The sequence below is a fragment of the Aquarana catesbeiana genome, linkage group LG03 (assembly GCF_042186555.1).
Source record: "Aquarana catesbeiana isolate 2022-GZ linkage group LG03, ASM4218655v1, whole genome shotgun sequence".
Lineage (NCBI taxonomy): Eukaryota > Metazoa > Chordata > Amphibia > Anura > Ranidae > Aquarana > Aquarana catesbeiana.
The window spans coordinates 649,977,302-650,003,783 of NC_133326.1; the positions used below are offsets into that span (position 1 = coordinate 649,977,302).

The 26,482-nt window shown below is 44.6% G+C and overlaps 1 protein-coding gene across 7 annotated transcripts in view; it reads right to left on the reverse strand.

Moving 5' to 3' along the window:
* Nucleotides 1–2,223: 2,223 nt before the first annotated feature.
* Nucleotides 2,224–26,482, reverse strand: part of DOCK6 (dedicator of cytokinesis 6) — a 299,047-nt gene continuing 274,788 nt past the window's right edge. For all 7 annotated transcript variants that reach the window (XM_073622622.1, XM_073622618.1, XM_073622617.1 and 4 more), the window contains 5 exons: nt 11,691–11,927; nt 11,393–11,536; nt 9,986–10,092; nt 8,495–8,662; nt 2,224–8,351 (listed from right to left, as the gene is read on the reverse strand). In XM_073622622.1, the coding sequence (XP_073478723.1) occupies nt 8,309–8,351; nt 8,495–8,662; nt 9,986–10,092; nt 11,393–11,536; nt 11,691–11,927 (699 nt within the window). In that variant the 3' untranslated portion in view covers nt 2,224–8,308. The remainder of the gene's footprint in view (nt 8,352–8,494; nt 8,663–9,985; nt 10,093–11,392; nt 11,537–11,690; nt 11,928–26,482) is intronic.

A 26,482-nucleotide genomic window follows, 5' to 3' on the forward strand; every position in this document is an offset into this window, starting at 1 on the left:
TGATATAACAATTATTTTTAGAAATAGCATTAAATAATAGAGGATTAAAAATTACCTATTTAATGTGAAACTTGTGCTTAATATTTTCAGCACAGATGCTCAGTTATGGGTTGAGCTTGAGATAAGCAGTGTACAAGAGGTCAGCAGGGCAGAGCACAGGGGTTTAGCAGAGCACAGGAGGACAAGCAGGGCAGACCACAAGGGGTCAGGAGGGCACGGTCAGGTATGCATTGTTTTCCAGAGCCCCCACCATCTTTTCCCTTATGAGGAGGTTGCCCAGGTAGTCCACTATTGGGTCACATGAAAGCATAAAAAGGCCAACACAGGAGCCAGCACTTGGTGAACACCCAAGGTGAGGAGGACATGTCGAAATGGAGGGTCACAAACTAGCAGTGCAGGGGCCCCACCCCAAAGTGCAGAAATTCCTGATGCACTGGTAAGTTAGGTACTTGTAAGTAAGCAATCCTTGTGCCCACTGAGTCTAGAAAGTCCACGATTCAGTGGAAATTATGCATCGCATTGATTCCATCTTGAGATTTTGGACAAGAATGTAAGCACTTAAGACTTCCAAATCCAGGGGATTGTCACATTTGGGCTTTGAAATGGTGAACCGGTTGGAGTAAAACCCTCAAAATCATTCCACAGCAGGGACTGGGGTGATGACCCCTCATTTCAGAGTCCAGAGGAAGGGGAGGGGAATAAAACTATGGGACACCACCTTTTACTCCCAAGCGTCAGAAATGCAAGACTTCCAAGCATCCGCAATGGCCAGTAGACGTCCCCCACTCTGGAAAGTTGGAGCACACCCTCATACCGAGGAGGGCTTTTCAGTGAATTTAGCAGACTTGGAAAGCCATGTCTTGTGGGTGGAAGAAAAGCCAAGCTTGGGGGGGAGGATCTTGATGTGGAAGTTGAAGGCATAGTGAAGCAAAAAGGATGCTACTGGAGAATCGGTAGAGTACAGGCTTCGTTTGAATGGAAATTATAATGGTTTGGGCCACCTCTGGGCTTATTTTCATGCTCTGTCTCTTTGACTGGAACTCTGTACAACCCTGTATAAACAAATTAGCCTGGAAGAAGGAGGAACCACTCTGCAGACTCATTCAGCTGTGTGTGTGTATTTTAAGCTCAATCCATTATTCTGTAAAAAACATCAGCTAGGAACAGACTGGTGAATATTCATATGTGTAACTTTACCAGACAAACCTTTAAATTATTAACCTGACCAAAAAACAATTCCTAAGATGTACAATATTAGTTTTTATATTCCTTTATACAGATGTTCCTTTGGCTTACTTACTATTTTGACTCTTGGATGAATAAATTTTGATTTGTGATCTTTCATGGACATTTAACTTTTTTTTATTTGTATTCAGACGGGGTTGATGAAGTATATAATTTTGATGGATATATTGTCATATATTTGTGGATTCTATGATAGAGTGACAGAAGTGCTTCCTATAATAATATTTATTGAATTTTATTTCCATTGTCTGTTAAGGCTGCTGGAATGAGTTGGTTCTTTGGCTATATGTTATTCAATGATAAAAAAAAAAAATGAAATTAAATATAATATTTTAATTAGTAAGTGCAGTGACATGTTAAAAGGAATTTTATGATGAGCTGTGGCCGCAGTATATCTAGTTTATGTAACAGGTAGAGAGTATCCATGGATAAATTTGGAAATTATATTGCAATCAGTAGGCACAGCAGTAGGTAAAGTGTGTGTTATAATGAACTGCGGCTGTAATATATAAATGGGTGAAGGGGTTTGTCTAGGAGATAAATCAGTGATGGTCACCTGACATCCCACAGCAGTCACTCCTGTTAAGGCCTCTTACAGATGGGTGGTAAGCCAACTGGAAGGGAGCCGTTTTGTTTTGTGTAGAAAGTGCAATAACCCATACTGATTGCACAGATCAGTAAAGCGCTGATGAAGAGGGGATCCCCCCTGAAACGCGTCAGCCGTACAGATCTGGATGGCTTCTTCCTGAGATAAGGAGCATGTGCAGCAGGCCTGGCAATATTGACTTTCTATCATTTTGCTGAGCTTGTGATAGACAGCGGTTTGTGTTTATATATCCATATTATTTCTTCAATAAAAGGCTTATAAAAAGGTAATGATCTAGGTTGGAATGCCCTCCTTTTTGATTTTACAGATCAGTAAGTGAATGGTTTCTGTTTTTTTTTTTGGTTTGATTTTTACACAAAAAATAGTCCAAGTAAACTCCCAATATTACAATTATTTTATTATAAAAAAAATAGTGCATACACACCGGCAAAGACAATATATACAGCAAAACAGAGAACGTGTCACACAGTGTGACTGTAAAACCACAGTCCATCATGTGACAGCAGTACAGACTAACTGGTAGTGAAACTATACAACAGCAGGACAGACAAGCAGGAGTCATATGTATTAAGCAATGTAGTGACTTGTACGGAGGAGGAGTACACTCGCTAGGCTTAATCACCCGGCAAACAGCAGCTTGTAAAGTACCGGAAACCATAACAGCCAATCAGATTTCACCTTTACAGGTCTTGTTAAATTAATTTAAAACCCGACTGGTTGCCAGAGGTTACTGCACTTGGTGTATCCTCTCTTTGCTGCTTTATTAGGTGAGCCTGGAGCAACGGAAATAAAGAAGGGGATTTTCTAAAACTGACACAGAATCTGGTGCAGCTCTGCATAGAAACCAATCAGCTTCCAGTTTTTATGGTCAAACCTTAATTGAACAATCTGAAGTTAGAAGCTGATATGGGTACTATGCACAGCTGCACCAGATTCTGCGTGCTCCAATTTTAGTAAATCCCCCATAGTGTTTTTACCCCCCAGTAACTAATCAGATGCTTGTATTCCAAAGCTGTCCATACATTTTACAACTGGATTGTACAATCTCCTTTAGGCCTGCTTCACACAGGCTTCAGCTTATATAAGAGCAGTATGACCAGCAAGCCTTAACAAAGCATTTGCAGAGCTTTCAGCAAGCTTTGTAAAAGCTTTTAAAGTACCATTCAGCTTTAGTTTGTAAATGTTGAACACAGATCCTAATGGGAGTGCCGATTGCCACTTTAAGCAAGCTGCTAGCAGGCTTCAGCAGGCTTGCTATAAGCTTCAAGAGGTCCTGAAGCCTGCTATGAGCTTGTTTAAAGTGGCAATCAGCACTCCCATTAGGATCTGTGTTCAACTTTTACAAACTGGAGCTGAATGGTCTTCTACAAAGCTTGCTGAGAGCTCTGCAAATGCTTTGTCAAAGCTTGCTGGTCACACTGCTCTTAAATAAAATGAAGCCTGTTTGAAACGGGCCTTAGATCCACAAGCAACTAGGTAGTACAAAAGAGTAACTGGATATGAATTGAATGTATTTTTTTTTTTAGGTAGACCCTCACATTTTGGTACAGTAAATCCAATGGAAATAAAGACCATAGAACCAAATTGAAACCTGCAAAGACAGCTTTAGAGTACTTATACATGGGCTGTTGGAGACCATCCATCCTGACTATGAGCAGAACATTCTTCTGCCTTAAAGGTTTAATGAATCCTACAGACATTGCATCCAAGCTGCACGTATAATTCAGTGTTTTGCAGTGGAAAACATCTGAAAAGTGCTTGCTCTCCACTGAGCTCAGCAAGCACATGTACGCTTAAAAGTAGAACTATAGGCACAACTTTTTTTTTTCATTGTAGGTAGAGTAAGGGAGGGTTATAACCCCTGTTGGTTCATTTTCTGCCATCTGTGCCCCATTGGGGGGATTTCACTATGGGACAGGAAGTGAAGGTAAAACAGGAAGTGAGAAGAAATCCCTGCAAATTAAGGGAATTCCTTGGGGACCCCCTCAGGTCACCAGAACTAGTGTCCCCATTGGAAGATTTCCCCTCTATTACTTTTCCGGAGGCAACCCAAAATTTGAGATTTTCTTTTACTTTCACTCTCAATGATAATGGGAAGCAGGACAAATAAAGAGGATGAATCTCACTAATAGGGAACAGACAGCAAAAAAAAAAAAAACTGATAGGTGACACTAAAGAAAAAGTTTTGCCTTTAGTTATATGTTAAGAAAAGCTGCCTTCGGGGTTCAGTTGGCCCTAAGAGCAGCTGGCTCATGATTGGTGTTCCTTGAACGCAGCCAGTGGTGATTGGGCTTTGGCCAACTCCAACAGCCCTACTCTAACCTAGAAGAATGACTGAATGGATGCTACAATATTGCATCAAAGGTGCTCAGGACTCCCCCCCCCCAACAACATGGTTCAGGCATAACGGGCACAATGGGGCTGATTTACTAAAACTTGTGCACACAGAATCTATGGCAGCTCTGCATAGACACCAATCAGCTTCCAGATTTTATTGTCAAAGCCTAACTGAACAAGCTGAAGTTAGATGCTGATTGGTTACTATGCAGAGCTGCACCATATTCTGTGTGCTCCAGTTTTAGTAAATCTGCCCCTGTGTGTTCAATGTTAGTTCACCTGTTCAGAAGGAATAAAAAAGGTGAACACTGTGCACCCGTTCCAGCCCCCCCCTCCCCCCGCTGTACTCACCTCCATGGGTGAGGAGTGGTCACTGCGCATGCAGCTGCGCAAGCATTCTTTTCCCTCTTCTTGCTGTTGGGATTCCAGGATGGATCAGAGTGATTTCAATTGGTCAGCACCAGCACAGAGCATCATCCTGATCTGTCCTGGAAGCTCTGCAAAAAAGAGGGATAGAAGCAGGGATTTCAAATCCCTGGACTACCACACGGGCTGTATGGGCACTGACAGCTCGGCAGCCACAGAGGTAAGTACAGCAGGAACTGGGGAGGGTGTACAGTGTTAGTTTACCTTTTTTATGAAATAAACTAAAACTTTAAGGCAAAGGTATTGCCTAAAGCAACCAGATTCCAGCAGTCAGCTACTGCAGACTAAGGGTCAGTTCACACCATAGAAACGCAGTCCGGGTGCTTTCCAGGTGCTTTTCTGCATGCGCGTTTTTCATGCGTTGCATTTTTGATGCGTTTTTGATGCAGCCCAGTGCTTTTCTTTCCCCTCCTCTTTTTTCTTAACCTTAAATAAGGACAAGTGTGCAGTGCATTTTTGGTGCATTTAGGTGCGTTCCAGTGCATTTTTGATGCGTTTTACAGCGTTCCAGTACAGTCCAGTGCAGAAAAAAATGCAGCAAGTTCTACTTTTTTTTCTGGAACTGGAAAGCACTGGAACTGACCGCACTGGTGTGAACTATGCCATTGAAAACCATATAATCTACTTTCCATGGGGTTTTGATGCAGAAAAAAAAAACCGCACTGGACTGCATGTGGTGTGAACTGGCCCTAAAAAATAAAAGAAAGCCGTTCACTGATTGCTATAGACAACACAAACACTTTCCTTTCAGACACTTTGACTACAACCATCATTATGGGACAGTCGCCATTTTATGGTCTGCGACAAGACCCAGACGTTCTGCATGGTATCAACCAATCCTGCTGAAATCTTAGACAGACTGCACGGGGCTGGAAATTTTTTTTGGGGCTAGCATTGAAGAACCTTCATCAGATATGATGATACAGTCAAAAATGTAGTGCTGTCAGTGTCCCCTCTGGGGAAACTTACTCTCACTTCCTGTCCTGGTAAATGAATGTCCCGAGGACGGGAAGTGATAGAATATCTCTCTCTGATAGGGATAGAAGCTGCAACAAAAGCACATTTATATAGTAGAGTGGGGAGAGATCAGGTTTCTTTTCGGTGTCTTCCTGTCCCAGCGATAATCACACTCTCTCATGTTGAGTCCTGGTGTCACTGGGACAGGAAGTGAAGAGAAAAGCTCTCCATTGGGGACACAGAGATCAACAAAATCTGGACAAATTCGAAAAAGCCTATGCAGTGGCTGGGCTTCCTAATATTTTCACTTAACCAGCGTTTCAATATTTTTTGGTTCTGCTCAGTGCATTCAATGTTCTATATAAAATACAATCATGTCAAGGTTCAGCTACAAAGACTTGTAAAAAGGCAGGGAGAGAAGAGCAGCAGACATCAAAATGCCCATAAATAAATGTACAGCATTGCAGAACAGGGCCTTGCCATTATCAGTGCCTTTCCATAGGCCGCCAGCATTTCCCTGAGTCATATTAAGGCCATAATATAATTATCAACTCAATTCAGAGCAAGTTCATTTTTTTCACTAAACATTTCTGCTTATTCAATATATCCAGCCGAAAAACGAAGGCAGCCAAGCAAGCTAGGCCAAAGGTTTTATAAAAAAAAAAAATCTGCCAATCAGTTGTCAAGAAACAGTGGGGGCAAGTGTCCCAGTAACCTTACTAGTAGCCAGAGGGTTCATGAACTGAATAATGGCGGATCCCGCAGAATGGCGGCATCTCCTGTATATGGATGATGGGACACTAACACACTGATGTCTTCTAGACACACATAGTACAGCAGTTTTCAAGGCAGAAGCAATATTTATAAGGATGTGGCCTGTCAGTTTACTATGGCTGCCTCTAGTACAGGGGGTCTCAAACTGGTGGCCCTCCAGCTGTTGCGAAACTACAAGTCCCATGAGGCATTGCAAGGCTGACAGTTACAAGCATGGCTCTTACAGGCAGAGGCATGATGGGACTTGTAGTTTTGCAACAGCTGGAGGGCCATAAGTTTGAGACCCCTGCGTAGTATATGCAGATGATCTCTCCACTTTAAATATGGCAGCACAGAATGTGAAGTCACATGGCATCAAATGGCCAACTCTCAATGAGGGCTTCATTACTCCAGTGCCAGTCCCTTGCTCAGTATTCCTGTGCATGCCGAGTGGCACAAGAGACTCGGCTTTCAAATTCATTTAAACTGAATCTGTGAGCCTTTGGGGACTTAAAGGTGCCTGTTCTAGGACTGTTTCTTCATTCTTGCTTGCCTGGTGAGTTATCTCGGGAAATAGTATGGAACCAGAGAAGTTCTCCAAACTGCCTATTTGTTCTGGGGCCGTGATTCATGAATGAGGAACGGACCCTTGGAGCTTGCACCTAAACAAACCATTCAGAAAAGCAGTGTCCTCATTTTTTTTTCCTGACAGGTTCCCTTTAAAAAACATGGATCCCTTAAAAAAAAGAAAATCAGTGTCACAGAGAGTGTGAAGCTTGGTGCACGGAGCACCTTACCCGACTGGTCATTTTTTTTTTAGGGACGTCGTTTTTTTAAAAAAAAGATAGAACAATCCTTGTTGCATCCAATCACAAACTCCCATTTAAAGAGGTTGTAAACCTGTGAAGTTAAAAATGATTAAAGCATATCTTTCTATAGTGTGTACTTGCCTCTATCCAAAGCACCAAGTGTGATTTATGCGATTTCTGTCTCATTCCGCTGCTATCTGGCATGAGTCGCTTATGACAGTCTATGTCGACACCAGGCAATCCTAGGAGACAATCCTCCCCCCTGAGCACACAGAAGGTAAATGACAGCCTCAGCTGTGCAGGTTTCCCTAGAAGACTGTGTAGAGGGGTGTGTGTGTTCATGACTTCCACTCAGGTCTCAGATTACACTTAGCTCCCTGTTGTGCAGTGTGCGAAGACAGATCCCCGCACCTTGCTTTCTGACTATCAGAAAGGCTGTGTATATATTCTGGACTTTGAACAGATGTGGAGGATAGAGGGCTGCAGATAAAAAGGCACAACTTATGTAGGAGGATTTGTTTCATCTCTGTGTATCACCTAAGGCCAGTGTATACCTGAGGCCAGTTTCATCTCTGTGTATCACCTGAGGCCAGTCACTTTACTGGGTATATGGAAGGGTTTACAACCACTTTAAAATTCCAGTACAGTATGGGAGTAATCACACCTGCTTGTGATGGGCAACTGCATCTTTTCTATGGATTGTTTGTCAAGCGTTCCTGTGAGCTCAACTCATTAACATTCTTGGATGTGTCCGCTTCAATCTCTCCCTTCTTTTAAGATTGACCAATCACATTAGATTAAGAAAAAAAAAAGTTTTTGCAATGACAATCCACCAACTGTGCACTCAACACAGGGGGGACTTTCTGGAGAAGTGGTAGAGACTTCCTTCCTAAATAGATCCTAGTCCTAGTGTGGTCCATGTAAATCATCCCACGTTCTCCATTTATATTAGTCGTGTTTTTCCCATTTTTTCATCCCGGACCCTTTCCTCTCTACCTCCTGGCTCCACAGAAAGACGTATAAGGTGACAGCAGAAACATAAACATAGACATTTCAAATTTACAAAATTGTGGCCTGCAATCACTGGAACACTGAGCTGTACAAGGCAGTGACAATGTTGGTGCCCCCTAGTGGTGAGTCTGGAAGGTGGTGGATTCATGACATCTCGAGGCACTCAAGCTTCAATCTTCTGTAGGCTTGTTCGGGTCAGGGAGTCCCTAAAATAAGAGAGGAATATAAATGCTTCATACCATATATGATTTGTGTTTGTATATGTGCTGGATGTTTCTGAATGCGGATGGGTGTCCTCATTATCATTCTGTGAGTGTAAAGTACACTGAGCACACAGACTTGTGTATACCTTGCACTGGTGTGCGGGAGTAGATCTGTGTACAGCTGTGGGATCCGACGGGATGTTAAAGGGCTGAGAGCTTCTTTGAGGCGATGGTAATTTCTCTCCAGCTCGCGGTGATACTCCCTCTGGTCTGGACCAATTAGAGTTTTGTTTTTCCGCAAAGCATCCTCACACCTAGATAAAGAAGGGGAGATTTACTACACTATTTACTATTCTTGCTCTATTCACCTCTTGTTCTATTCTTGTGCTGCTCTGTTTTTACTATCTCCTGCTTGTTCGCCCCTCTGTTCCCCATCTCCTGCTTGTGCGCCCCTCTGCTCACGATCTCCTGCTTGAGAGCCCCTCTGCTCACGATCTCCTGCTTGAGAGCCCCTCTGTTCCCCATCTCCTGCTTGTGCGCCCCTCTGCTCACGATCTCCTGCTTGTGCGCCCCTCTGCTCACGATCTCCTGCTTGAGAGCCCCTCTGCTCACGATCTCCTGCTTGAGAGCCCCTCTGCTCACGATCTCCTGCTTGAGAGCCCCTCTGTTCCCCATCTCCTGCTTGTGCGCCCCTCTGCTCACGATCTCTTGCTTGTGCGCCCCTCTGTTTCCCATCTCCTGCTTGTGCGCTCCTCTGTTCACTGTCTCCTGCTTGTGCCCTTGCTGTTCACTATATTATCCTATTTTCCTCTCACTATCCCCTCTTTGTGCTGCTCTCTGTTCACTATTTTCTGCTTGCACTCCAAACTCCTTATGTTATTGTTCTCTATTCCTCTCAATGGGAAAATATTGGGAAAGGCACAGGATAGTGTAATAAGTAGAGCGCAGACAATGGTGAAAAAAGATGGGGATAGAGAGAGGGAGGACATTGTGAAGGAGCTCAAGTAGGCGATACCATGAAGAGTACAGGAACAGAATAGTGAAAATAAAGGGGATCAAAGAGAATCCTGAATGGAGACTGGTTCTATTGATAGGGTGCCCCCCCCAACCTACTCACATGCCAGTTTAGTTTGGATCCAATCTGGAGAGAGGCTGGAGCAAAGGTTCTCCATGTTGGTCTAGGTTTACAAAGGATTAATGACCTAGCCCCTCTCCCACATGACAGTGCTCAGGCCCATCACCTGGCAGGAAGGGGAGAAGGACACATACTCCCACATACTTGGAATTACGGGGTAGATCTCCGACAGATGAATAGAGCAGTGGCTCTGCACAAGGAAAGTGAACAGAAGTGGGTGTGGTGGTGCCCTATCAAGAGAATCTTTGCCCATTCAGGTTTCTCTTTAATCTCCTCTCTTTGAGCTCCCTGCTTCACAGTCCTCTCCCTCTATCCCCATCCTGTCCTTGTGCTACTCTCCTCTCTCCATTTCAGAATGATCTCGCTGTCCATGGTCTGTGCTCTGCTCTTCACCCTAACCCATCCCTGCACGCTTGTTTTCCCACCACGACCTTTCTGTGCCCCTCTCATCTCAGTACCCCTGAGCTGGTCCCCACACACACTATGCCCAAGTTGTACCCACCTTTTGGTGAAGTCTCTAAAGCAGAGTCTCAGTTTGTTGTGTAGTCTGTACAGACGGGGGTCTTCAGGAATCTCCGACAGAAACACTTGGGCCACCTCCAGAGGGCCCTAACATACAACACATGTTATTCACAAAATCATTTCACTCTGTTACTTAAAGAGGAACTGCAGTCACATAATTTGTAATAAAAACATCTTTGCCATTCTGAAGCTTCCCTCCAACCACTTTGCATATTATTTTATATATACTGTGATTCTGTACTTGCCAAATATGATGCAGAAATCTCCCTCCACTGAGTCTGGCTGCAGCCATTTTAACTGTGGTCAGCTGGAGCTGCTGTCTGTTCACTTCCTGGATTTACACAGACACACACCTCCAGCTCTGCAGCTTTCATTGGCCCTCTTATGACTCATCCCCCTTCCCTTCCTGCAAACTCTCACAAGAGTGAGAGAGAGAGCTGTGCATGATGTCATAAGCCTAGGCTAATGACCAGAACAGAAACAGGAAGTGGGCTGTATAAGGTATTTACTGGCAGAAAAAAAATGTTTTACTATCCAAAGTTAAAACAACAAGGGCAGAAGATTTAATATGAAAAAAATGACTAAAGGTCCGCTTTAACTTATATAGACAACCAAGGGCCAGTAACTATACCCTGATGTGCATAGTAGTCATAGTACCGGGAAACTTAAAAGATAAGTTCACCTTTTCGAGCAGAATTTCACTTTTCGCAATAGATAGAAACTTTTTGTAATGTCATTTCTGCCCCAGCCATCCCAATGTCCTTGTCTCTCACATACCCCATCTGTACCAGCTTTGAAATGTCATCACTTCCTGTAGGTCATGTGACATCCAGGAAGCTTTGGATTCCACCATGCACTGCCTTGTTTGCATCCCTGAAGAGGGCGTGATAGGGTGTGTTCACCACTCTGGACCACCCACTTTCTGTACAATCGGATTATACAATTACCCTTAGATCTGCCATCAGCAACGTAGTGCAAGAGCCTGTCAGATTTGATACAAATTGAAAAGCTCTGGTAAATCTAAAGGAAATTGTACAGAGATTGTACAATCGGATTGCATAGTGTATGGTCATTTTTATACAAGCACATAGGAGGGAGCGGATAGAGAAACTCAGTTGTCTGGCCCCATTCACATCTTTGCGTAGCAGGAACTCACGTTCTCGCACACAGTCTTTTTGGGTCGTTTTCACTCGTCATGCATAGGGCAGCCCATTCATTTGAACTTGAGAAAAAGGTATGTATACTCCTTTAGTTAAAGTGGGGTGGTGGTGGAGGGGATACATGCAAATACATGGTCTTCAGTATGGTAGGGTCATCCTTCAGCTGCTGCATTCTTATCCATCTATAGTTTGGTCAGCCCTGTCCTGTAACTTTCCACTCTAATTACCTGGTTAACTGTCGTCCCCACACAACCCTGGAGCACCATCTGCAGCATCTTGGCATCCGCTGGGTCCTGATGGGTGGCAAATGCCAGCTCCTGTGTTTTCTTCTGCATGTCTTCAATGGCAACTTCAACTGGTATTAATACCACCTGGCAGAGACAAAGACCATAAAAAGTCCAGCCTTTTCAAACATATCTCCAAAAACATGGCATTAAAACAATCTGTATAGAGATGCTTAGTCTTTTCTAGCTGGTTGCAGGATCTTCTTTTCTCTGCCCAGATGTGTCCCTCTATCCTATTCACCTCATCTCGATGCACCACATTCACCCGGGTCTTGATGTATGGAAAAGCATGTGATGTTGTGAGCACGGTCTTGCGCTTGTACTGTTCGTGGAGATCACCATGTGCCCGGCCATCCAAGGTGAATGGAGTACAGAAAAGGAATGTCCGTAGGTTGTAGTTTTTATCAAAGTAGGTGACACGATCCTTCAGCTCATAAGTGTCAAAATATGGCTCCACATAGGTGATCTGGATGAAGGCCTAGGAAAAATGAGGAATGGGTGAAAAGGAGAGTGAGTAACTAATGGGAACTCTAGTGAGTTTATTAAAAAGTGAAATTGTTGAAAAGATCTCTCTTTGCTGACTGTACCTGTTAGCACCTACATATGAAAAAGAATGGCTTTGATCTGTCAAAGCTGAGCCCCCCAGCCAGCATGGCGGGCTCTTACTACCTGATATGTTCCATCAGTACTTGTTCCAGGGTGGTGGGAACCTCTAATGTAAGATGCACAGTAATGCTCCTCCTCTGAAACTAGCAGAGTTCTAGGAAGCCAGGCAATGGTAGCCTGTAGCTCTTTGCTAGTAGTCCATATACAGTGGGAAAAATAATTATTTGATCCCCTGCAGATTTTGTAAGTTTTCCCACTTAAAAAGAAATGAAGGGTCTATAATTTTTATCATAGCTGTATTTTAAATGACAGAGACAGAATATCAACCACAAAAAAAAAAACATAAAACAAATTCTATAAATTAAGTTGCAGTTCAGTGAGTAAAATAAGTATTTGATCCCCAGGCAAAACATGATTTAGTACTTGGTGTAGAAACCTTGTTGGCAAGCACAGCGATTAGACTTTGGAGTTGATTTACCAGGTTTGCACACTTCTCAGGAGGGATTTTGGTATACTTTTCTTTACAGATCTTCTCTAAATCCTTAAGGTTTCTTGGCTGTCTCTTGGCAACTCGAAGTTTCAGTTCCCTCCATAAATTTTCTATACAGGCCCGTCGCGACAGGACAGGCAAAACAAGCAAATGCTTGGGGCCCCAGCCGCGGCTTCCTATAAGCTGCAGCCTGTAGCGTGGCCGAGCTCCTCTTCCTTCCTCCTGCAGGCTGCGCGGTACAGGACTCAGGAGATTCAGTTTCCGGTTCCCGGCCAGACTGACAGGAAGTGCACACACTGAGTGCTCACTTCCTTTCAGTCCGGCCGGCCACAGAAAACTGAATCTACTGCCGCGCAGTACGTGGTAGGGAGGGGGGGAGGAGTAGTAAGGGGGGCTTTGGTTGCGTGCGGGGGGGGGGGCCTCCATGGCCCTGTTTCTATAGGATTAAGGTCTGGAGACTGACTAGGCCACTCCATGACCTTAATGTGCTTCTTCTTGAGCCACTCCTTTGTTGCCTTGGTGGTATGTTTTGGGTCATTGTCATGCTGTAAGACCCATCCATGACCCATCTTCACTGTTCTGGCTGAGGAAAGAAGGTTCTCATCCAAGATTTTACAGTACATGGCCTCGTCCACTGGCCCCTCAATGTGGCAAAGTCAGCCTGTACCTTTAGCAGAGAAACAACCCCAAAGCACCATGTTTCCACCTCCGTGCTTGACTGTAGAGATGGTGTTCTTAGGGTCATAGTCAGCATTTTTCTTCCTTCAAACATGGCAAGTCGAGTTAATGCCAAAGAGCTCAATTTTTGGTCTCATTTGAACACAGCTCTTTCTCCCAATCCTTCTCTGAATCATTTAGATGTTCATTGGCATGACTGTACATGTGCCTTCTTGAGGGGGACTTGCCGTGTTTGGAGGAAGAAAAATGCTGACTATGACCCTAAGAACACCATCCCTATAGTCAAGCATGGAGGTGGAAACATGATGCTTTGGGGCTGTTTCTCTGCTAAAGGTACAGACTGACTTTGCCACATTGAGGGGCCAACGGATGGGGCCATGTATTGTAAAATCTTGGATGAGAACCTTCTTCCCTCAGCCAGAACACTGAAGATGGGTCATGGATGGGCCTTTCAGCATGACAATGACCCAAAACATACCGCCAAGGCAACAAAGGAGTGGCTCAAGAAAAAACTCATTAAGGTCATGGAGTGGCCTAGCCAGTCTCCAGATCTTAATCCTATAGGAAATTTATGGAGGGAGCTGAAAATTCGAGTTGCCAAGCGACAGCCAAGAAACCTTAAGGATTTAGAGAAGATAGGTAAAGAAGGGTGGACCAAAATCCCTCCAGAGATGTGTGCAAACCTGGTCACTAACTACAAGAAACGTCTTACCTCTGTGCTTGCCAACAAGGGTTTCTCCACCAAGTACCAAGTCATGTTTTGCTTGGGTATCAAATATTTATTTCACTCACTGGACTGCAGCTTAATTTATAACATTTGCATCAAGTGTTTTTTCTGGATTTTTGGTTAATATTCTGTCTCTATAATTTAAAATACATCTATGATAAAAATAATAGACCCTTCATTTCTTTGTAAGTGGGCAAACTTACAAAATTTGCAGGGGATCAAATTATTATGCTCCCCACTGTATGCCAAACAAGGACTGGAAGAACAGAGGGAGCACAGGCAAGTGTATATTTCCCTTTCTTTACATAGAGTGTAGAAGAATATTTACTGGAATAGGAACCAGGGGTTGCAGTAGTTACTACTGCTACAGGACCCATGGTTAGGCATTACCACCCTGTCGCACAAGCTTCTGATGGAGGCTATAGGCAGAAGTTTCAACAGATCCACTGTTATCTCCGTCAGGAAAGCCGACCCAAATAATGCCACAAAGACATGGGGTGCTTGAAGACAGAAGGGGCTGCAAAAAGACTGCATGCGATCAGCAGTACTGAGATTCACCAGGGTGAAAAAAGGTAAAAACAATTATTTTATTTTTTTATTACAGTTACTTATATAGCGCAGACAATTTACGCAGCGCTGCACATATACAGTGAGGGAAAAAAAGTATCTGATCCCCTGCTGATTTTGTACGTTTGCCTACTGACAGAGAAATGATCAGTCTATAATTTTAATGGTAGGTTTATTTGAACAGTCAGAGACAGAATAAAAGCAAAAAAATCCAGAAAAACACATTTCAAAAAAGTTATAAATTGATTTGAAGTGCTCCTAATCTCAGCTTGTTACCTGTATAAGAGACACCTTTCCACAGAAGCAATCAATCAGATTCCAATCTCTCCACCATGGCCATGCGAAAGAGCTGTCCAAGGATGTCAGGGACAAGATTGTAGACCTACACAAGGCTGGAATGGGCTACAAGACCATCGCCAAGCAGCTTGGTGAGAGGGTGACAACAGTAGGTGCGATTATTCGCAAATAGAAGAAACACAAAATAACTGTCAATCTCCCTCGGTCTGGGGCCCCATGCAAGATCTCACCTCATGGAGTTTCAATGATCATAAGAACAGTGAGGAATCAGCCAAGAACTACACAGGAGAATCTTGTCAATGATCTCAAGGCAGCTGGGACAATAGTCACCCAGAAAACAATCGGTAACACACTATGCCTGAAATCCTGCAGCACCCGCAGGGTCCCCCTGCTCAAGAAAGCACATGTACAGGCCCGTCTCACAAGTTTGCTAATGAACATCTGAATGATTCAGAGGAGAACTGGGTGAAAGTGTTGTGGTAAGATGAGACCGAAATCGAGCTCTTTGGCATCAGCTCAACTCGCCGTGTTTGGAGGAGGAGGAATGCTGCCTAAGACCCCAAGAACCTCCTTCCCTCAGCCAGGGCATTAAAAATGGGTCGTGGATGGGTATTCCAAAAAGACAATGACCTAAAACACACGATCAAGGCAACAAAGGAGTGGCTCAAGAGGAAGCACATTAAGGTCCTGGAGTGGCCTAGCCAGTCTCCATACCTTAATCCCATAGAATATATATTCAGCCTCAAAACCTTAATGACTTGGAGAGGTTCTGCAAAGAGGAGTGGGACAAGATCCCTCCTGAGATGTGTGCAAACTCGTGGCCAACTACAAGAAAAATCTGACCTCTGTGATTCCCAGCAAGGGTTTTGCCACCAAGTACTAAGTCATGTTTTGTGAAGGGGTCAAATACTTTTTTCACTCATTAAAATGCAAATCAATTTATAACTTTTTTGAAATACGTTTTTCTGGATTTTGTTTGTTGTTATTCTGTCTCTCACTGTTAAAATAAACCTACCATTAAAATTATAGACTGATAATATGTCCATTCCCATGACGACGTCTTTTACGACGAAACGTACGTCGGAAGGCCAACGCACTGACGTCATCGCATTCATCTTGGCTTGAACGGGCGCTCGCAGGCCAGCCGGCTGCTTTTATTGTACTTTCGCTTCTGTTTATACCTGCAATTTTAAATGTAAGTGGATATTTTATTTATAATAAATATTTTATACAGAGTTACGCTATGGGTTATTCCTCTTTTATCCCCTGGAATCTTCCCCATTGAAAACTTGGATATACGGAGGGTCCTGTCTGCCTCTCTTTTGTGGAGATCGATGTGAGGTCCCCCCCAGGAGGGTTTAATCTTACTAGCTGGTACAAAGCTTGCCTCTGTCTTCCCCATTGAATACTTGGATACACGGAGGGTTCCTGTCTGTTTCTCTCTTGTGGAGATCGATGTGAAGTCTCCCCCAGGAGTGTTTAATCTTACAAGCTGTAACAAAGCTTGCCTCTGGTAAGCGTTCAATTTTATAGGTGGAGGATATTCACTGGGTGATTTTTATTGACCACTTCATCACCGTGTGCAAAGTGTTTAGCTCTTTAAGGATTTTTGCTTTGTTTTTTCGGACTCAGTCACTTATTTATCTATCAAAGATATGGGTTCGGGACTTTCTTCCTAAACATTATCACTGAAGTATAATTTTAATTTTTTGTAATTTTTTGTGATTTTCATTATTTCACTTAGTGTAAACTATATAAATTATTCAAATTTGAGTGCGGTTATTTAGAATATATTTCCTGATAATATGTTTGTCAGTGGGAAAACCTACAAAATCAGCAGGGGATCAAAATAGGCTTTTTTCGTCATACTTACCTGTAAAATCCTTTTCTTTGAGTACATCATGGGACATAGAGTTAGGCTAATATTCATTACCTACTGGGTTATACGCCATCTCTAGGTGAATGGACACTGGTAGACAAAGTCTTAGACAGGAAGTGATCTCCTATATAACCCCTCCCATACAGGAAGTACTTCAGTTTTGTAGCAAGCACTGAAACCTCAAAAAAGAGGGGAGGGATTTGTGTCCCATGATGTACTCAAAGAAATGGATTTTACAGGTAAGTATGATGAAAAAATCCTACTTTCTTTTTCATACATCATGGGACACAGAGTTAGGCTAATATTCATTACCTACTGGGAAGTCCCAGAGCAATAGCCTTGAGGGGAGGGAGACACCCTGCCAAACAATAGCCATCGGACCTTATACGGCAGCCCGCAGTACATTGCAGCCGAAAGTGGAATCCTCGGCTGCTGGAACATCTATTTTAAAAAAATTCTGTAAAAGTATGCACTGAAGACCAGGTAGCAGCCTTACAAATCTGAGCCACAGATACCCGATGGCGAAAAGCCCAGGAGGTTCCTACACCCCTGGTAGAATGAGCTCTCACCCAGGAGGACCTATGTTTCAGACCACAGACCTGAATAACCAATTGACGGACCCAATTGGCAATGGAAGCTTGGGAAGCTGCCTGCCCCTTCTTGGGTCCTTTTGGTAAAACAAAAAAAGGAGTCTGTTCCTCGGATCTCCGCAGATCTAGACAAATAAAACTTGACTGCCCGGACAACGTCCAAGAAATTCAGTTGTCTCTCTTTCGCCGAACGAGGCTGAGAGAAAAGAGAAGGCAAATTAATGTCCTGATTTAAATGAAAGGCTGACACCACTTTTGGCAAAAAGGATGGAACAGGTCGTAACACGACCCTGTTGTGGTGAAGGATCAAGTATGGTTCCCTGCACAAAAGGGCCACCAACTCCGACACCCTTCTAGCCGAGGTGATGGCCATCAGGAAGGCTAGCTTGCGTGACAGCGAGTCTAATGGGATTTACTTGATAGGCTGAAATGGTTGTTTCTGTAACACAGACAGCACCAGGTTCAAGTCCCAAGGACACATAGGTGAACTAAAAGGGGGAAGCAAACGAGTTGCCCCCTGCATAAAGGTTCGGACCAGCGAATGGGAAGTTAAAGGCCTTTGGAAGAATACTGACAGGGCCAAAATCTGACCTCTGATTGTAGTCAAAGCCAATCTGATTTCCGCAGCTGACTGTAGAAAAGAGAGAATTCTCCCAATCACGTATTTCTGGGGATGCCATTTTCTGGCTTCACACCAAGCAATATAAGTATTCCAGACCTTATGATAGATCTTCCTAGTGACAGCTTTTTTTAGCATTCACTAGAGTAGACACAACTGGTCCCGAGATGTCACGGTCCTTCAACACCCTGGCTTCAATAGCCATGCCGTCAAATTTTGAGACTGTAAATTGGGGTGGAATATAGGACCTTGAGACAGTAGATCGGGGCGGCATGGAAGTCTCCATGGCCTGTCTATTGCCACAATCTCCGGGAACCAGGGCCTTATGGGCCAGGCTGGTGCCACCAGAATGACTGGAACCCCCCCCACCGAATCCTGCGCAACAAATGTGGAAGGAGAGAGATCGGGGGAAAGCATAGACTGGCTCCATGGAACTACCAGAGCATCTGCTCTGATTGCCAGAGGATCCCTTGTTCGGGACACAAACCGCTGAAGCTGGTTGTTGAACCTGGATGCCAATAGGTCGACCTCTGGCCATCTCCAACGCTGGCAAATTTCCTGGAACACCCCTGGGTGTAGGAACCATTCCCCCGGGCAGATCTGCTGGCGGCTGAGATAATCTGCCTTCCAGTTCTCTATTCCCGGAATATGGACCGCCGATAGAATTGGCACATGTCCCTCTGCCCAGGCTAGTATGTGGTTCACCTCCTTTAGAGCTGAGCGACTCATGGTACCACCTTGGTGGTTGTATAGGCCACTGCAGTGGCATTGTCGGACTGAACCCTGATAGGGCAGTCCTGAAGCTCCACCATCCAGGAGGGCCAGAAGTACTTCCCATAACTCCAGGATGTTGATGGGCAGGCTCTGTTCTGTCCTTGACCATCTCCCCTAAGCTGTGAGCCCCTCTAGGGTCGCTACCCAGCCTGAGAGACTGGCATCTGTGGTCAGTACTCTCCAAGTTACCGGGAGGAAGGATCTTCCCTTTCGCAGTTTTTGATCCTGCAACCACCAGCTTAGGCTTAAGCGTGCCTGAGGAGATAAGAACATTGGACAATCCAGGGCTTGTCCTCTCCTGTTCCAAGCCAACAAGATGTCTTGTTGTATAGGCCTGGAATGAAACTGGGTATAGGGCACTGCCTAGGAGGACACCATCCTTCCTAGAAGATTCATACAGAGCTGAATAGAGGGTTGTCTGGTGGCCCTTATCTGATGCACCTGATCCTTCAGGGCACAGATCCTTACGGGTGGCAAAAATACCCTTGCTTGGACTGCATCTGGGATCAGACCTAAATACTTCAGACTTTGAACTGGTCTCAAGGCTGACTTTTCGGTATTTATGACCCAGCCTAAGCTTTCCAAATACTGCACTGTGCAGGTTATGCTCTGTTCTAGAGCCTGTAGTGAGTGATCTCTGAGCAGGAGGTCATCCAGATACCAGAGCACCAAGATGCCTTGGGCCCTTAAAAGACCTAGGACCTTTGTGAACACCCGGGGAGCTGTGGCAAGCCCGAAGGGTAGAGCCACAGACTGAAAATGACATTCCTCTACTGCAAATCGCAGGAACCTCTGATGAGGCTGAAAGATAGGTACGCATAAATATGCATCCTTTATATCGATGGAGGCTAGAAAGTCTCCCATCTAGAGCGAGGCTACTACTGAGTGGACAGACTCCATCCGAAAGAACTGGAATAGTAGATACTGGTTAAGAGATCTAAGATCCAAAATGGGCCTTGTGTCCCAGTTTGGTTTTTGAACTGTAAACAGGTTCGAATAAAACCCAGCGCCCCTTTCGGATAAAGGAACCTGTACAATCACTCCTTGATGCACTAAATGATTTAGTGCCTGAAACAGCAAGTTTCTTTTTGGAGGATCTGAGGGAACGCTGGATCTTAGAAAACTCTGAGGGGGAACCCCCCGCAACTCCAGCTTGTAACCACCGGATATAGTTGAGGTGACACCTGAACCACTGTTCTCCAAATGTCCGCAAAGTGCAGCAACTATCCCCCCACCGGGTAGAGTGGGGGCATCCCCTCAAAAGGAGGGCTTGGTGCCGGGTTTAGAAGAGTTTTGGACCCAGGGCTTTTTCTGGCCCTGGCCTTGCTGCTTGCCTCTAGCTCTAGCACCCTGTTGGTGGTGAAACTGCCTTGGCGCTAAGACACCTGAGGAAGCAGTCCCTGAGGTTTTAAACGAGGGACGCCAGGCGCTTTTCTTCACAGGACGTAGAGAACTCTTCCCTCCGGAAATCTTTTGGATATATTTGTCCAAATCATGACCAAAGAAACGTTCCCCATGAAAGGGGAAACCTGCCAATAACTTCTTATAAGGAAACTCAGCTGACCAGTTCTTAAGCCACAAAAGTCTGCGAATATGTACAAACAAGAGAGCCAAATGAGAAACCTGCTGTATTGAATCCTTTAAGGTAATAACAGCAAAACACAGCGCTCGAGGAATATCTGTCTTATTTTCAGCAAGATCATCCTCCTGGTTATGCCTGTCAGGTCGTCAGACCCGAACCGTTAACCACTTCAGCCTCGGAAAATTTTACCTTCTTCCTGACCAGAGCTCTTTTTACAATTTGGCACTGTGTCGCTTTAACTGACAATTGCGCAGTCATTCAAAACTGTACCCAAACGAAATTTGCGTTCTTTTTTTCCCACAAATAGAGCTTTCTTTTGGTGGTATTTGATCACCTCTGCGGTTTTTATTTTTTGCGCTATAAACAAAAAAAAATTTGTTAAAAAACGAATTTCTTCATCATATCAGGCCAATATATATTATTCTACATATTTTTGGTAAAAAAAATCTCAATAAGCGTATACTGATTGGTTTGCGCAAAAGTTATAGTGTCTACAAACTATGGGAAAGATTTATGGCATTTTTATTATTTTATTGTTTTTTACTAGTATTGGCAGTGATCTGCGATTTTTAGCGGTAGTGCGACATTGCAAACGAACAGATCGAAGACTTTTGACACTTTTTTTGCGACCATTGGCATTTATACAGCAATCAGTGCTATAAAAATACACTGATTACTAGAGGTCGACCGATATGGGTTTTTCTCTGGCCGATGCCGATATTTAGAAATCACGGTGGCCGATGGCCGATATGTGATGCCGATTTTTTTTGGGCCGATATATTAGGCCGATTTTTTTTTTTTTTCTTTTTTTTTCCCCCTTCATCTCATAAAATCTAACAGTTAGACCCCTTTCACACTGGGGTGTTTTTTTAGGCGCTTTTGGGCTAAAAATAGCGCCTGTAAAGTGCCTGTAAAACGGCTTCCCTACAGTCTCAGTGTGATATCCCGAGTGCTTTCACACTGAGGCGATGCGCTGGCAGGATGTCTTTGGAGTGGTGTATACCGCTCCTCCACCACTTCTGCCCATTGAAATGAATGCGCACCGCTGCTGAAGCGGCTGCAAAGCGTTTCGGCAGCAGCACTTCAGGGGCGCATTTGACCCCTTCCTCGGCCGCTAGCTGGTTATAAGCGCCCCGCTAGCAGCCGAATAGCGCCGCTAAAATGACGGTAAAGCGCCGCTAAAACTAACAGCTTTTTACTGTCAACGCCTGCCCGCTCCAGTGTGAAAGCAACCTTAAGTAATAAGTGATACAGAAATTTTTTTACATTTAAACATTTATTGAACAAAACAAACCTCCAATCAGTTCACTTGTATGTATAATTTAGATAAAAAAAAAAAATAACTATATCTTAAATATTAAATACACAAAAACAGGTAACCAAAACTTTTGGACGAAAGAAAATGTGCTAACTTTACTGCTTATTTTTTTTTTTTTTTTTAATTAGTGTATTTTATTTTAAAAAATTGCGTTTGAAAGACCGCTGCGCAAATACCGTGTGACATAAAATATTGCAACAACCGCTATTTTATTCCCTAGGGTCTCTGCTAAAAAAAAATATATAATGTTTGGGGGTTCCAAGTGATTTTCTAGCAGAAAATACAGAATTTTTACTTGTAAGCAACAAATGTCAAAAAAGATTTAGTCTTTAAATGGTTAAACTGAGAACTTCTACACATGGAGTTCAGTCTATTGATAAAAGAACCCAAAGAGATACAAATGTATCTTCTTATCAGATTTGGCAGGCTGCCCAGAGGAGGAGAGAAGAAACCTTCAGACAACTTGCAATTGACTTCTATTACAGAAGTCATTTGCAAGTCCCGCTGAAGTTATAATCGGCTTTTTTTATCAGCACAATCAGCCGATGCCGATTAAGTAAAAAAAGCCAAATATCGGCCGGCCGTTATATTGGTCGACCTCTACTGATTACTGTGTAAATGTCACTGGCAGGGAAGGGGTTAACACTAGCGGTCGATCAAGGGGTTAATTGTGTGTTCCCTCAGTGTGTTCTAACTGTATGGGGATAGGATGGACTAGGAGAGGAGACATATCGTTTTTCCTACTTAGTAGGAACAAACGATATGGCACCTCTTCCCTGACAGCACAGGAGCTCATGCATGCAATCGCGCGTGGCCTGCGGCGATCGTGCCCGCTGGCCACGAGTATTGGGTCCCCCGCCGTGCAGCGCGCGCCCTCTGGTGGCGGAAAAAGAGAAGGATGTACCCGTACGGGGTTTTGCCCAGGGGAGCCATTCTGCCGCAGTACATCTGCGTGAGCCAGTCGGGAACTGGTTAAGGACTGGCAGATACCAATAGCTGCAACAGCTGGCTGAATAGCTGAACTGGCCAAGGAAAAGGAAGCCTTTAATAATGACTCCAGTTTCTTGTCAACAGGGTCTTTCAAGCCCTGTGCGTTATCTACCGTACAAGTTAAGTTCTTGTTTAGGGAAGAGACTGCTGCGTCTACGGCTGGCATGCTCCACTTCTTAAACTTTTCATCCATGGGATTTAAAAGGGAAAACCTCTTAGGAGGAACAAAAATACTGTCAGGAAGTTCCCAAGCAGCATACATCGCCTGTTCCAACAGTGGGTGTAGAGGGAATGCCTGTGCGGCCTGAAGAGACCTCAGGGACCCTAAAGAGGACCTGCAAGTGGAAACTTAAAGGCAGAATGAAACATCTTGGTAAGAGCCTGGATCAAAAGCCTCTGCGATTGAGAGGCAGACACCAACTGGATATCTTCTTGTCCAGCTTGCTCGGAAGCAGACTCATCCACCAGGCCCTCCACAGAATCCTGAGCTTTTAGCTCTTCCCCATCCTCAACCCATTCCTGCTCCAAAACTAGGAGGCTCAGGGGAGGGGGATCTGTCACGCTTCTTGCAATCATGCGGGATGGAGGCAATCATGCCAGCAATCCTGTGCTCTAACCTGGCTAGGGCTAAGGACAGTTTATCCTTGGTAATAAAGGGTGAAACAGCAGCGTTGACTGTAGGCACAATACCAGATAGGCGCATCGGCTCAGATTGCCCGGAAGCCTCTGGTTTTTCAGGGGATAAAACACTAGGGATACGACTAGGTTCATCAGAAGCTACTGACGACATAGGTGTGCCCTTCCCTGTAGTGTTAGTCCCTCCTCTTTTTTTTAAGACATTTACAAGCCACTAGCTAAGCTTGACTGATTGTTACAATAAGGGGGGATATCACTTATCCGTCCAGGTGCAGGGCAGCTTAGAAACTAAGAGCCTTAATCTTCACCCATCACAGCGGGTTCCTGTCACTTGAGGACCTTCAAGGACTAAGTACCCTTTTCATGTTTAGAGTCCACTCCCTTGGACCTGTACAGCACCCTGCAGGAATGCCTTAGCTCTGTGGTGTCCAGAATTCCACTTCACAGGGTCCAGTGCCCGGAGGTCGCATTACAGGCAAAACCTCGCAGGATCTTGTGTCTTCTTTGCGAGGCTCGGGTACCATTTATCTAAGCATATTGAGCCTGTGTCAAATGGATCAGATTGGTCAATCCCTTGATTCATTTAAGAACTGTTTGTGGGACTAGAGACCTGGAGCTCAAACAAACGTGCCCATCCACCTTGCAGACACTGGTAAAAAAAAAACTGAAGTACTTCCTGTATGGGAGGGGTTATATAGGGGATCACTTCCTTTCTAAGACTTTGTCTACCAGTGTCCATTCACCAAGGGATGGCGTATAACCCAGTAGGTAATGAATATTAGCCTAACCCTGTGTCCCATGATGTATGAAAAATAAATACTTTTTTCCGTCACTGTATATATTGTACATTCACATCAGTCCCTGCCCTCAAGGAGCTTACAGTCTAAGGTCCCTAACCCACGTATTATATTTAAAGTGAAACGTCACCCAAAAGGGGAAGTTCCTCTTTTCTGCCTCATCCCCCCTCCTAGTTTTGACAGGTACCCATCTCCCACTTCCGTTCCACCCCCCCTTCCACTTCCTTTCCCCGCAGATTTCTGGGACACGTCACAGTTTTTCTGCTTGCTAAATGAAGACAGCTGAATCATGTGGCTGCATCAGATCCTTCAACAAGCCGGGGCCAATCCTAATAAGGAGTTTCACATTCAGTAGATGAATCCTATAGAAATTCTCAAATTTAAAGGCAGACAATGTAGTGAGAAGGGGATTAATATTATGGGAACTTTCTGCATTTTGTACAAGGATCTTTTCCTGGGAGGACTATGTAGAGTAGGGCGGCTATTACAACATGATATCATGGTTTCTCAGCTAGGGTTCCTCCAGAGGTTGCTGGGGGTTCCTTGAGCCATGAGCAATTTCTCCCACTGACACAACTGCACAACTGATCCTTTTAGCTATCTGTAAGGGGGGGGATTCTTCCCAATGACCTCAAGTGTAAGGCGCATTCTTCCCACTGACCATCACACTAATGTATCACGAGTTGTAGATCTAGTAATTTTTAGCAGAGGTTCCCGGAGACCGGAAGGGTATTCCAAGGGTTCCTCAATGTTGAAAAGGTTGAGAAACGATGGTCTAGAACAGGGGTGTCCAAACTTTTTTCAAAGAGGGCCAGATTTGATAAAGTGACCATGTGTGAGGGCCGACCATTTTGCCTGTCATTCTTTGAACCATTAAAATTTGGTCTAATACTGCGTACACACGGTCGGATTTTCCAACGGGACATGTTGGATGTGAGCTTGTTGTCGGAAAGTCCGACCGTGTGTATGCTCCATCGAAACATTTGCTGTAGGACTTTCCGCCAAACAAATGTTTGCTAGCAGGTTCTCAAATTTTCCGCCAACAAAACTTTGTTGTCGGAAAGTCCGATCGTGTGTACACAAGTCCAACGCACAAAAGTTCACGCATGCTCGGAATCAAGCAGAAGGAGCCGCACTGGCTATCGAACTTACTTTTTCTCGGCTCATCGTAGGTCTTGTACGTCACCACGTTCGTAATTGTTGGCCAACATTTGTGTGACCGTGTGTATGCAAGACAAGTTTGAGCCAACATCCTTCTAACAAAAATCCATAGTTTTGTTGGCGGAAAGTCCGATCGTGTCTACGGGGCATTAGTGTGTTTGTTCGAGCGCTAATACACTGCCCAACAAGAATTCTCTTGCCTTTGTGGCTGTGTGTGGTGAAGAGATGAGCTCAGGCGTGTTCTTTGGATATACCGTATTTATTGGTGTATAACACGCACCTTCACTTTAATAGGGAAGTTTCAAGAAAAAAACTTACATTTTAAATAAAGAACTGTGAAGCAAAATAAGGGTCATTGCCCATCAATGCAGCCTAATCAGTGCCTACCTGTAGCCTCACAAGTGCCATGAATGCAGCACCCCCATTGCCATGAATGCAGCACCCCCATTGCCATGAATGCAGCACGCCATTGCCCATATCACCATTGCCAGGAATGCAGCACCCCCATTTCCAGGAATGCAGCACCCACCATTGCCAGGAATGCAGCACCCACCATTGCCAGGAATGCAGCACCCACCATTGCCAAGAATGCAGCATCCACCATTGCCAGGAATGCAGCATCCACCATTGCCTGGAATGCAGCATCCACCATTGCCAGGAATGCAGCATCCACCATTGCCATGAATGCAGCACCTACCATTGCCAGGAATGCAGAACCCACCATTGCCAGGAATGCCGCACCCACCCCATTTCCAGAAATGCAGCATCCACCATTGCCATGAATGCAGACTCACCATTGCCATCAGAGCAGCCTGATTGATGCCCATCCATCTGCAGCCTTGGAGGGGACAGGGAGGGGGAGGGGGGTGGGACAAGCGCCAAAAAGATTACATACAGGAAAAACTCCTGTTTTCTCGGCGGCCTCTTTAATATAAAGTCCCGCCTCCTATGATGGTCAGAACAGTCATCCAATGGCAGCGCAGGAGACGGGTCTTCCTATTACAGACACTGCCGTCTAAACAGGAAATTGTTCTGTGTGTTCGGCACTTGTCCCACCTCCACCCTGTCCCCTCCAAGGCAGCCAGCATACATATCATTTGTGGCCCCCCGGCGCTCGGGGATTCGTATACATGCCCTAATAACCAGGCAGGCCGTTCAAAACCGGAACGCGGCCGCGATTGGCCTGTGGGCTGGACTTTGGACATGCCTAGACCAGGAATGTCTCCTAGGGAGATAATCTGCATAATTCTTGTAATGAGAAACAAACCTGCAGAGCTTGGCTCTGGAGCTGATCTGCAGACTTGTCTCTCAGTCTGTCATTT